Source organism: Miniopterus schreibersii (assembly GCF_964146895.1).
Source record: "Miniopterus schreibersii genome assembly, chromosome: 18".
Taxonomy (NCBI): Eukaryota; Metazoa; Chordata; class Mammalia; order Chiroptera; family Miniopteridae; genus Miniopterus; species Miniopterus schreibersii.
This window is the reverse complement of record NC_138121.1, coordinates 7,923,008-7,935,605: the sequence shown is the minus strand read 5'-3', so window position 1 is coordinate 7,935,605 and position 12,598 is coordinate 7,923,008. Positions and strand designations below refer to the sequence as shown.

Genomic DNA, 12,598 nt, shown 5'->3' with positions numbered 1-12,598 from the left:
AAGCAGAAGCTACCAGGCCTCTTAAAGACCCAGGTCCCCCCAAACAGCATAGAGTCACTTCCACTGCATTCTATTGGTCAAAACAAGTCTCAGGTTAGCCCAGATTAAACAGGAGGAGGAGACTTCACCTCCTGATGGGAGAAACAGCAAAGAATGTGTGGTCTTCATTAGCAGCAGCTATTTTAATCTCATAGTAACAGCCTCATCACTGATTTCTACTTCAGTCCTTAATCCCCTATAGTGAATTCCCCACACAACAGCCTAAGAAATCTGTTAACCTACATAACTGACCATGACTCCTTCCACTGTTTAAAATTCTTGCTCTGGCTGATGGCGGCTCAGTTAGTTGGGCATTGTCCCATTCACTGAAAGGCTGCCGGTTCGATTCCCATTCAATTCCCAGTCAGGGCACATGCCCCAGTTGTGGGCTCGATCCCCAGTAGGGGGTGTGCAAGAGGCAGTCAATTGATGTCTCACGCTCACATGGAAGTTTCATTCTCTCCCTCTCCCTTCTTCTCTAAAAATCAATAAAAAATCTTTAAAAAATAAAATTCTTCTACAGCTTCCCACTACACATGGGGTAAGGACACACACTCCTTACAGGATCTACATGGTCTGACCTCTTGCTCCCTCTCAGCCTCTAGGTTCCAAGCATCACCCCCCCCTTAATGGAGTTAATGCCTACTCCTTCAGATCACCTCAAACCCCAATTAGCCACACTGGCTGGGCTCCTGTGAAGTGCTCTTACAGCCCTTTTTACTGTTTCTCTATAATTTCATATTATGTGATTAGTTGATGAGCTGAACCCCCACCCAAGACTGTGAGCTCTTTGGGGGTAGGAAAACTCTTTTGTTCTCTGCTGTGTCCCCAATGCTGAGCACAAAGCTGAGGTAAAATGGAAATGTCTGAGACCTCAGAAAATTTTAAGGCAGCCCCTTAAAGCTCTGTGGAAAGGGGACTGACAGAGTCTCTAGGACACTGGGATCAGGATCTGAATTCTGAAACCATCCACCCATCCAGTCATTCAATAATTTTTGAATCCCTACTATGTGCCAAGAGCTCTTCTAAGTGTTGGAGATAAAGCATGAAGTAGACAAAAGCCCCTGCCTTCATAGAGTGTATGGTCTGGTGGGTATGGGTGAGGGCAGCGACAGACAATAAGATAAAGTATATAGTGTGTTAAACAGTGATATGATTAATGTTAAGGAAAAATTCAAAGGAAAAATTCAAATGTTAGTACGATTCTAGAAGGGTGGTCAGGGGAGATCTCAAGAAGGTGACATCTGAGTAAAGACCTAAAGAAGGTGAAGGTGAGCCTTGACTATCTGGGGAAGTGTTCCAGGTGAAGAGAACAGCAAGTACAAAGGCTCTGAGGCATGTGGCTGGAGCAGAGTGAGCAAGGAGAGATGAGTAGATGTCAGAGTGGTAACATGGGCAGGTCATGCAGGGCCTTGCAGGTTATGAAGAAAACTCTGGCATTTACTCTCTGTGAAATGGAAGCATGGGAGGGTATTGAGCAGGGGAGGAACGTGACCTGACACAGGTGTTCACAGCATTCCTCTGGCTGCACGTGAGGATCAGACTGTGGGGAGCAGGGAGACCACTCAGCAGACTGCTGTGATGATCCAGGCAGGTGATGAGAGTGGACAGGATTAGGGTGACAGCATGGAGGTGGAAAGAAATGGTCAGGTTCTGAATATACTTTGAAAGAATTTGCTGATGGGCCGGACATGGGTATAAGACAAAGAGGGACTGAAGAACAACTTCAAAACTTTTGGTCTGAGCAACTACAAGGATGGAAGTGGCATTTACTGAGAGGAACCTTGGAAGAAGAGACTTTTTTGGGGGAAAACAGGAGTTCAATTTGGCTGAGATTACTCTCAAAATATCTCTAGATATCCAAGAGGCCATATCATGTAGGCAGTCAGCAGGTCAGGGGAGAGGTTCTGGGCTGGAAACAGAAATTTGAGATATACGCTTCCCTGCTTATCCATCCATATTCCTTAAAGAACCCATGATTTGGCTCCTGCTGATGACTCGAAGCTCATCTTGCACCTGGTTAAGTCAATGGTTGACATACACACAAATCCTGAGTCCTTTAATTCCCAGCTACATGACCTTGGACAAATTACTTAACTTTCTCTGCCCTCAGTATCCTCATTTGCAAAAGGGAGATCATAACAGTACTGGCCTCCTAGGACTATTTATTCAAAACCAAATTTAATTAAGCATCTAAAATATGCAGCCACTTGTCCTACATGCTGGAGATACTACTTTCCCGCCCCTCACCGCAGTCTGTAAGCCACACATACAGCCTGTCAATTCAGCCTTCTGGACATCTCTCCCACCCACATCTTTCCTCCCCTCCCTATCAAGACCCTTTCCCTGATTCACCTCCGACGTTTCATGCCTAGGACCCTGCCATAAACGCCACCCTGGGCACCCAGGCCCAAGTCTCTTTCCCGACAATCTATTGCCAGATGTCGGCAAATAGGGCCCTCCCACAGCTCCTCATTGCCCTCAGGAAATCCCTAGTCAACAAAATCTTCCAAGACCTAATTCACAGAACTTTCAATAAGATCTCCAACACCAGATCACCAGGCTGTTTCTCATTGCTGCCTTTGCGCAAGCGGTTCTACCGCGCCACCAAGCACCCCTCCGTCATCAGGTCTCAGCTCAGGCAGCTCCTCCTCCTCCAGAAGAGTTTCCCTACCCTTGCTTCTTCTGGGTTCCCTCGCATTCAACGTTGCCACCATTAGGGGACACACGCAGGTCCGTAATGGAACCCTTGCCTCTCTTTCCTACAGACGGGACCTTTCCCGCGAGCTAGGCCAGACACAGCGGCTAGTGATGCCCGCGGGATGGGGCCGCTTCAGGCCTCTGCGCCTACCTCCTGCTCTAAATACGAACGTCTTACCTTAACGCTGTCCACGAAAAGCCATCTTGCACCTACCGCACGCCCCAAGAGAAATCAACACCTGCGCACATCACGGCCAAAACCACCCAATCACTGCCTTCTTCCTCCTTTACAGCCCGCGTCACACATCCGGGTCCCGTCTGACTGCTGATTGGCTGCCTGTGACCCCGCCCCTAAACACATGAGCGAAAAGAACTCTGGTCTTTGCAGTTCCCCGACGAAGAGGAGGAGGAGGAGATCGCCAAGAAGAGCTCCATTTCCCAGGAGGCGCAGCGCCCCAGTGGCGGAAGACGATACCCTTTGAATCAGGAGGCTCTTGATTGGCCATTTGGGAGACAAAAGTTGCCAAATTGCCAGGGAAACAGGCCCACTTACCTGGAACGCCGGGGACATTTTTTTTTTTTGCCTGAGAATCTCAAAAAGCCTTGCTCCGCAATTGTTCCTTTGAAAGGGTAAGACCAGACGTGGGGGTAGGAGTAAAGTCTGTAGCCACTGCCTGCCTGTCAATCCCCAGATGGCACCAATAACTCCTGTTACACGTATTCAGCACCTACTGGCCGCTTGCCTGGCAAAAGGAACCCCTCCTGCACAGATTCTGTGGAAACCCTGGCTTACTAGGGCAGAAATGCTTATTTCCCAGAAACAGGCCAGAACTGGGCTTTTACCCTTTCAGGGTCTATTTACCCTGGAAAAGGCAAATGTGGGCTACGATCCTATTCAGGATCTGTCTAGGATTCCTTGGGCCCAGACTTCCTGCAGCCCCATGTCTGCACCAATAGCTATAACTTCCCTGTGGACATACCCCACAAGAGAAAGCTCTTCCAGCACCCCCTCCCCAAACACCATTCCGCACCATGCCTCTGAGGGCTGGGTGAAAGGGAGCCAGGGCCCTGCAAACGCTCAGGCGGGCATGTGAGAAAGCTCTTTACTGGGGGGTACAGCAAGGAGGAGCAAGGCCATCTCCCCCTACCTGCCCCCACCCCTTCCTAGGGCCCTGGGGTGAGGGGGTCTCCCCACCACTGGACCACCACTGTCTTTGGTACAATAAATAGAAAACAAGGGGGAGAGAGGGGGCCAAGGGTGCAGTCCTTAGTGGGGAGGGTACGCCTAACCCCTCTCCTTGACCCCTGCCCCAGGCCCCAATCAGTGCAGGCCTCACCCACCCCAGCTGGGTAGCAGCAATTCCAGTCAAGGGGAAAGATGAGGATGGGAGCCCAGGGCCCCCAGATGGGGGGGTATGGCTTCAGGAGGGGCCCCAGGGAAGGGGCAGGGTCATGAGCTGGCTGCGGTGCTCTGGGGTACACCACGGAGGCCCAAGCGAGGCCCCAGAGTGGCAGGGTCATCAGGGGGTGGGAGGGGTGGACGACCTCCTGTCATCCGAGTCCGGAGGGCTGAGGCAGCCGGGTGCTGGGGGGCAGGCGCTGGGTGGAGTGGGGAGCAGTCTGGAGGGCCGCCCACCAGGCTCACATCCATCAGCTCCGGGGGTGGTGGTGAGGTTGGTGATGGAGGACGGCCAAGGCATCGGGGTTGGGGGGGTAACTGGGCCCCAGCCCCTGGCAGTGACGAGGCAGAGGCAGGGGCCTGATGTGTCTTGTGGGGCACATCACCACCTGCCCAGGGGCGCATCGGCTGGGAGGGTGGCACCTAAAGGAGCAAAGGAATAGTGGGTGATGGAGACCCAGGTTCTGGAGTCCCAGATACTCTGCCACCCACCTCCAAAGGCCCTAAGGCCCTAGTACCTGGGGGCTGTTCATCTCACAGTCAGTGATGGGGGGCCCAGGGCCTCCACAATATCTGTTGCTGTATCGGTAGGCCCGGTTGTCACTGGAGGAGCCACTGGAGCCTCCTGGAAGTGCCAGGGGAGAAGAGAAGAGGCCTTAGGTGAAGGTAAGGAGAGGTGGTGGCTGGGTTTTCAGGTGGCTGAGTCTGGTACATGGCCCAGGGCCAGGTTTGGGCTTTGAGTTCGTTTGAAGAAACCAGGCCCAATTTTGAGATTAGGAGTCAGAATTCAGTTTTGGGTATTGGAGTCAGAACCAGTTAAGATATCTGAGCACAAACTCAGTTTCAGAGATCAGGTCAGGACCAGATGGACTGCTCCTGCCTCAACCTTTAGAGTTCAGGATAATGCAGTTTCAAAGCTCTACGTGAAGGCCCAATGGAAAAGTCCCCCAGGTCAGGTGAAACCAGAGCTGGCCCCACACCTGTGCTACCCTACTGGGCATTGGGCACCCACCAGAACTGGAGATGGAGCTGGCGGTGCTGGAGGAGGGGCAGGTGTCGAGGGGCGCGGGCGAGGTGGAGGCACTGCTGCCTGCCGGGCCCGTGTTGGTGGCCTCATCAGCCGTGCGGCGAAAGAAGCCATGCTGCAGAGCCCCCAGTGGGCTGATGCGGGCGGCGGGCTCATACTCCAGCATGCGCAGCACCAGGTCCTGGAAGCGGAGGTAGTCGGCGGGGCTGTGGCCCGGCTCCCCCGCCCGCCGGCCCCCGGGCCCGCCCGTCTGCACGCCCAGCACCTCCTGCAGCCGCCGTGTCCCGGGGCCCTGGTAATCCTGGCAGGGAGGGGGTGGGAGGGGGGGCAAGAGAGTGGCCGTCAGTGGGCAGGAGGGGCAGGGAGACACACACGGGGAAACAGAGGCACAAGAGAGAAAGTGGGAAAGAGAAGCTAAGAAGAGTTGTGGGGTGGGTAGGAGAGATAGGGTGGTTTGGGGAGGAAGGAAAAGACAGACAAGGGGGATAGGAAGGAAGGGAAAGACACAAGGGAGAGGAAGCAGGGAGAGAGGGCGCCCCAAGTGTGAGAGAGTGAGGGGCCACCAGGGTAGGAGGAGCGGCAAAGGGCAGGGGCCGCACCTTCCTGAGTTCCTTTGTCCTTCGTAGGGTCCAGCCACCCCCAGGCAGCCGTTCAAAGTACTTGCGAGCCTTGGGTGCCTGGTCTAGCATAGGGGCTGGTGGAATGCCCAGCACCTCCACAATCCGGTTCATCTGGTCCACCTGCGAGCAGGTGAGCAGTCAGGGTCATCAGGCCAGCCAGGCCTCCACCCCCTCCAACACATACCCTCCTCAGGAGCACACCTCATTGGAGCCACTGAAGAGGGGCTCTCCAGTGTGCATCTCTACCAGGATGCAGCCCAGGGACCACATATCAATGGCCAGGTCATAGGGCGTGCCCAAGAGCACCTCGGGTGACCGATAGAAGCGGCTCTGGATGTACTGGTAAATCTGAGGGAGGAGAGAAGGCAGTAATTAGAGACCCAAGCCTCTCCTACTGGTGCCACTGACACCCCCCAAAGCTACGACAAGCCTTCTGCCCCAAAACTGGGGATAGGGGCTACAAACCCTGATGTTACCACCACCAACTTTACAGGAACCATTACCTCCACTTTACTCATCAGCCTCAGGAGTCTGCTGGCCTAGTCAGATCCTGATCTCCATCTATCGGCCTAACTCAGGGCCCCTCTTAGTCACCAGAGTTTGGCAGTCTGCAAACCCAGGCCCTTCCCACCATCCCAATCCAGACCCTTTCCATGCCACCACCATCATTTTCTCAAACGACTGCTTATAGGAAGCTGCAAAGCTGAAGCACCCTCCCTCCCTTCCATTCCAGCTTTAAGAGCACAGGGTAAACAAAACTTAGTAAAGTGCCAACTAGGTTCAAAGCCAACTCAAATTCCCCAGCCACATCTGGCAGCCTCAAAACTGGCCCTGCTCCCAGGCTTCACTCTTCCCTTTCTCACTGGGCAGTATACCCTATGGTCCTCTCCTTTCCCCACTTCACACACTGGCTCCACCCTTCCTACCCACTGACACCCCATCCCAAGCACTATTCCTCAGGCATCAGACACTTCAGGATGCACCTGACAATCCCATCCAGCCTACCTTAGGCCCCTTAATCACCAGCCACCAGCTGCCCGCCACCCCCCCACACCACTAATCCTGCCCCTGCGGCCGGGTCAGGCCCTACCCGCTGGCCGAGCTGACAGGAGCTGCCAAAGTCCACGATCTTGATGGCACTGCGCTTGGGGTTGCAGAGCAGGATGTTCTCGGGCTTGAGGTCGCAGTGAATGATGCTAAGCTCAGGCGTGGCCAGAAAGAGAAGCGCAGTGCAGAGCTGCTGCGCCAGCTTCCGCGTCAGATTCAGCGAGACACCTCGGAAGTGTGTGTTGCGCAGGAGGTCATACAGGTTGTAGGAAAGCAGCTCGAACACCAGGCACAGGTGGTTCCGGAACATGAAGTGCCGCTTCAGGTGCACTGTCAGGAAGGGGACCAAAATAGGAGGATGGAGAAAAAACTGAGGCTCAGAGAGGGCCACTGGTGGCCTGGGGTACACAGTAATCAAGGAGAGAGGCCAAAAACAGATCTATGTCTGTTTCTTGAGCACTGGCCAAAGTGTGGTGTGCCCACAGGTCCCAGCAGCTTGGTCGGAACTTGAATCTTACAAAAAAAAAAAAGACTTGATTTTCTTGATTAAGAAAAGTAAATTCTGCCCAGCCAGGCGTGGCTCAGCAGTTGAGCATTGGCCCAGGATCTAGGAGATTGCTGTTCAATTCCTGGTCAGGGCACATGCCTGGTTTGCAGGCTTGATCCCCAGTCGGAAGCGTGCAGGAGGCAGCCGATCAATGGCTCTCTCTCATCATTGATGTTTCTACCTCTCTCTCCCTCTCCTTTCCTCGCTCTGAAACCAATAAAGATATATTTAAAAAAAAAAGAAGAAAAGTAAGCTCTTTTCAAGTCTCTTGTCAAAATGTCAGATTAAACCAAAGAGAAAGTTTCCATTTGGTACTGACAGGACTTTAACACCATTCTACAGCGCCTCATTTAATTTTATAACCTTGTTTTAGTCAGTGGGTTTTTTTTGTTGTTTTTCTTGGTGACAAAAACTACTATTTTTCATTTACTGTGAGGATTTATATTTAAAGAAAATACTCTTTAAATTCTCTTGCTCTTTCTAAAGAGGAACAAGTAAAAGCAAGAGGGAAAAGACTGGCAAAGATGTTAAGAGTAAAGGCTCTGGAGTCCACTGCCTGGTCAAATTACAGTTCTACTGAGTACACACTCTGTGACCTTATACAAGTGATAGCACCTGAATGCTTCGTTTCTTCATCTCCAGACTGTGGGCAATGATGCCCCCTTCCGTGGCACTGTGGTGAGGCAGACAAGAGCTAATTTATGTAAAGAACCTGACCCTTAGCACCCAATAAACTTTGACCAGCATTCTTGTGAATAGGACAAAAAACATTAAAGTGGCAGAAGAATCAGTGATGTCAGGGAATTATAGACCAAACTCTGCCCTGAGGTCACTAACCCCATCCTATAGTAGGAGTGACCCATCCCTGAGCAGCTCAGCCTCAAGCCTCACCTATGTAGTACTTCATCTCCGTGTCATGCTGGTTCATCAGCTCCAGTAGCCGCAGCTCAATCTGGGCCTGGTTCAGGAAGGCCTTTTTGTTCTTGATGATCTTGATGGCCACCAGCTCCTGGGTCTGATGATCATAGGCTTTCACCACCTGTAGGGGCAGGGGATGTAACAAAGTGAGGGAAATGGGAGGTGGGGGAAAGACTGAGCCAGGCATCACTGTTTTCCCTCCAGCCAAGGAGGCTCACTAATATCACTATCAATATTACTAACAGGATTTCAAAATTGAGTGCTTACCAACAGACACTAGTATAAAACACTGAACATGAAATAACACAACCACCTCATGTGAAGAGTCTCGTTAATTGCAGTTCTTTAAAGAAAAGGAAACTGAGGCACAGGGAAACCAAGTGACTGGGCTGGGGTGAATAGCCCAGCATAGAACTTGAAGCCACTGAACCACTGACTGTGTGAATCAACACCAGGGGGTGCCCATGTCCCCCAATCTCTGGATCTGGATGGGTGTGGTGGGGCATCCCGCACCTGGCCAAAGGAGCCTTTGCCAATGAGGGAGTCAATCTCATAACGCTCCAGCCAGCGCTCGCCACTGCGCACTATGTAGTCATGGTTGTCATCGTCATAACCATGGTTCAGGACCTTCTTCTCCTTCTTGGTGCTTGAGTCCTGAGGAGGTGCCTGCTGGGCCCGCCGCTTCTTCTTCGCATAGTAGACCTGCCCAGCCAGCCAGCCAGGAAATGAGGACTGATGAGTGACCTGTGCCAGCAGCCAGGACCCCTCAGCACTCAGCCCGGGTCCCCTACCCCCTTCCTACCTCATTGATGTGCTTGTAGGTCTTGATGAGGTCCACGGAGAGCTTGCGCAGTGGGGCCGTGGTCGCATCCCGGAAGGCCAGGGGAAGCCTCCGAGGCAAGAGCCGCACATCAGGCAATACCTGCTGGGTGGGGTGAGAGGGGGGCACTGAGGACAGGCCTTTACCTTCAACCTCAAGGGGGAGAATTAATGGGTGGCTGGCTCATCATTACCACACGTATATTTATTTGGTCATTGTCTGACAACCCCACTAGAAGAGAAAGTCCCCGAGGGCAGAGGCTTTGTCTTGTTTTTGCGGTATATCTCCAGTGCCTGGAGCAGGGCCTGGCATATAATGGACAATCATTAAAGATTGGCTGAGTGAATGCATGGTGAACTATTTATTTACCTGTGACCTTTCATCCCACAACTTTATTCCTTTTTGAACCTCAGTACTCAAGAGATCACACAGAAAGCCTAGACTCTGCCCCCCAACCCTTCGCCTGAGACCATCCATCTGGGTATCCCATCTTGCTTTGCCCCCATCCCTTGGGGCCTTCCCAATGCTCACCCCCTACTCTGAGCAGTTATTTCACACCAATGGTCCTAAATCTGGATCCAGCACCCTGGACTTCCCACTCCAAGCTCTACATTTCAGAACCTTAACAGTCTCTACCCTTGGAGATCTATACCCTGTACCCTAGGTCCTGCTGGCTTCAAGGCCCTTCAGGCTCAACTTTCCTCCCCTTTCAGCCCCTCCAGATCTTTCACGCTGGACTTTTTTTTCTTAGTGAACATTTATTGTTTACTATGTGCCAGGCACTGCCCTCAGCATTTTACATGCATTTCATTAACTGGTTTAATCCTCACAACAACCCTGTGAGGTAGGTATCATTATTGGCCCCAACTTTACAATAGAAAACTGAAGCATGAAGAACCTAAGTAATTTTACCATCATGTCTGGATTTTAACCCAGGCCCTCCAAACCCTGACTCTGCCAGCAACTCCTCTATTATATTCAACTCTCATGGGGCCCTTCATGCCCCTTGGAGACTGTCCTGGGCAACCACACTATCTTTTGGCACCAAGATCCTTCTATCCCCAGCCTCCCCCTACCCCAGGCAGGTGAGGAGCCAGCTGAACGCGTACCTGCGTGTGCTCCTGGGGCCCCGGGAAGCCAGAGAAGGGACCATGGCCCGGTGGGACGGCCATGGTGGGCTCAGAGGGCCGCAGGGGAGCGAGGCCTGGAGCGGGAGCCCGGCCGGGGGGCGCCTTCTCGCATCCTGCACCTCGGCTGCCACCGCCGCTGAGACCTGAGAGCAGGCGGGAGGCAGGGGAACAACATGGAAGAAGGGGATGTGTGGGACAGTGCAGGAAAGAGGTGGACATCAGAGAGAAGGCAAGGCACAGAGGGCAGAGGAAAAGAGTTCAACAGAGCAACAGGTGGGAATGAAAAGAGGTGACAGACAATAGTGGTGGTAGGGGCCAGTGGAGGGGGGACACAGCAGAGTCCCTCAACAAATGATTACCAAATAAATGAGGTAGGGAGCACAAACAGAGGCACATGTGAAAGGGAGTGGATTGGGAGTCGGGCAAGAATATGGGCCAGGACAGAAAAGGACAGAAAGACACCAATAATTGGGGGAAGGAAGAGAAGAAAATAGAAACCACAGACAGTATAGGGGAGTAGGGTTCACTCTTTTTCCCCCATTTCCACTTGTGACCCTTCCCAGGCCCCCCTCACACAAGATCCTGCCTTCCTGCAGTCTTCCCTGAACCTTAGGATTTCATCTTATCACAGCAAGGTTCCTCTGCTTCAAAATCTACCCTTTCCAGCAGATCCCCCAATCCAGGAAGTCTAGGATCACCCCAAACCACATTAGAGTCTTCTGGGCTCCCATGAAACCATAGTAAAGTCCTCTTCAGGCCTCTAAAACCACATCAGGGTCCTTGGGGACGTCTTGATCACAATGTTATCCAAGAACCCCTATAACAAGAGTCCTATCCCTATGGCAATCTGGCCCACCAGGGCACACCCTTCCTGGGGGGGCCTCCCCACATTATCCCAAGACCTCTTTCCTAAATCATTTTCTCTCACATCAGGGACCACCCATCCAGCAAATTTCTCCATACCATATTCCAGTTCCCCAATATTATGCCAAGGTACCCCTCCTAACCAAGGCCCACTCCTGATGGGAGCAAAGGGAAGATGTCTCTTCTCACCGTTTATAGTGATCATCCTTCTCTTCCCTACATTGGAGCCTACCCACCTCCTCCCAATCCAATATTCCTATCAGGGCCTTTTCTCCAATCACTCTTCTGTCCACGGGGGTCAATCCATAACTGTGCCTATTCCTAGAAGGCCCCCACAGCCAAATTCCCAAATAACACAGTTCTTCCCCGTCAGAGTATCTGTCACACCAAAATCCTCTCCCCACGGGACTTCCTTCATGTCAGTCCCTTTCTCCTATACTAAGCCTTGCCACCCCACGACCCCTCCTCTCTTAGAGCTCCCTCCCCCCCACAACAAACTCTTTCCCGGGGGCCCTCCCACACCGGGACCTTTTCTCCCAGCCGCCACCCCCTACCCGGGTCAGGGCTGGTGCGGAGCCCACGGGGGGCTGGGGCGCGGTGGGGCCCCCAGTGGGGTGGGCGAGCAGCCAGCATGGCGGCGGTGGCGGCGGTGAGGAGACGGCCGCCTGTCCCGGGCCGGCCGCCTGTCCCGGGCCAACCGGCCCGTCAAGCCCCGCGGCGGGTAGGGCAAGCGGGACAGGCGGCCCGGTGGGTGACAACAGCAGCCGCCGCGGGCGGGGGAGGGGAGAGGAGGGGACGAGGGTCAGACCGGGGCACGCGGGGGAAGGGAAAAGCAGGTGGACGGGGGAGGGGCGGGTTAACCCTCGACCCGCCGGCCCCGCCCCGTGCAGCCACCCGCCCCCAGGGACACCGGCGTCCCGCCTCCCATCCTGGAGGGCCGCCCGGGCCCGCGGGCAGGCCTGAACTTGGCAGTCCACACCTGCCATGGCAACAACCGTGCCATTGGTCGCTGGGGCCAAAAGCTCAACCAATCACAGCCCAGGGCAGCTGTTGCTAGGCGACAACGATGCGGCCGGCAGAGCCGAGCCCAAACAAAGGGCGGGAGCGGGGCCCTAGTACCCCCTCCCAGCCTCCCTCCCAAGACAGCTCTCTCGGGCTCATCCCCTTCCAGGAATCCGACTATGAATAGCTAGGCGCGGCCTGCACCTGCCCGCCGCCCCACTCCTCTCCTCCCTCGGCCTCCTAAGTCTCGCGGCGATAGGGGCAGGGCGGGTCCCGTACTACCCCCGTTATGCGAACCCGAGCCGCGCCCCGTCCGTAGCCGCTTCGTTACCTGAGAGCGCGGACAAGGGGACTCAAACTGCTCGGGAAGCCCGAGCTCAGACCTGCCCACTGGCTGAAGATATCCGGCGGACGCAGCGAGGCAGGGCCCTGATTACCCAGTAATGCAACCAGCAAAATGGCGACCACAACAAACCGGCCCCCCC

The 12,598-nt window shown here is 53.9% G+C and overlaps 2 protein-coding genes across 11 annotated transcripts in view; both read right to left on the bottom strand.

Moving 5' to 3' along the window:
• LOC308547551 (galectin-10-like) overlaps window positions 1-3,738 on the bottom strand; it is a 27,541-nt gene extending 23,803 nt beyond the window's left edge. Inside the window, exon 1 of the mRNA XM_081118139.1 lies at window positions 2,918-3,738. The gene's annotated coding sequence lies outside the window, so the exon portion shown is untranslated. The remainder of the gene's footprint in view (window positions 1-2,917) is intronic.
• Window positions 1-12,598, bottom strand: part of DYRK1B (dual specificity tyrosine phosphorylation regulated kinase 1B) — a 19,764-nt gene extending 7,166 nt beyond the window's left edge. Inside the window, exons 1-12 of one of the 10 annotated variants that reach the window (XM_081118125.1) lie at window positions 11,666-11,922; window positions 10,227-10,390; window positions 9,100-9,222; window positions 8,811-8,999; window positions 8,271-8,418; window positions 6,876-7,162; window positions 5,987-6,133; window positions 5,765-5,905; window positions 5,431-5,466; window positions 5,151-5,346; window positions 4,657-4,763; window positions 3,829-4,561 (exon numbers count right to left, since the gene is read on the bottom strand). In XM_081118125.1, the coding sequence (XP_080974251.1) occupies window positions 4,190-4,561; window positions 4,657-4,763; window positions 5,151-5,346; window positions 5,431-5,466; window positions 5,765-5,905; window positions 5,987-6,133; window positions 6,876-7,162; window positions 8,271-8,418; window positions 8,811-8,999; window positions 9,100-9,222; window positions 10,227-10,390; window positions 11,666-11,744 (1,989 nt within the window). In that variant the 5' untranslated portion in view covers window positions 11,745-11,922 and the 3' untranslated portion in view covers window positions 3,829-4,189. Of the gene's footprint in view, window positions 1-3,828; window positions 4,562-4,656; window positions 4,764-5,150; window positions 5,467-5,764; window positions 5,906-5,986; window positions 6,134-6,875; window positions 7,163-8,270; window positions 8,419-8,810; window positions 9,000-9,099; window positions 9,223-10,226; window positions 10,391-11,665; window positions 12,043-12,444 lie in introns of those variants that run through there. The other 9 variants (XM_081118126.1, XM_081118123.1, XM_081118130.1 and 6 more) reach the window with 9 other exon arrangements.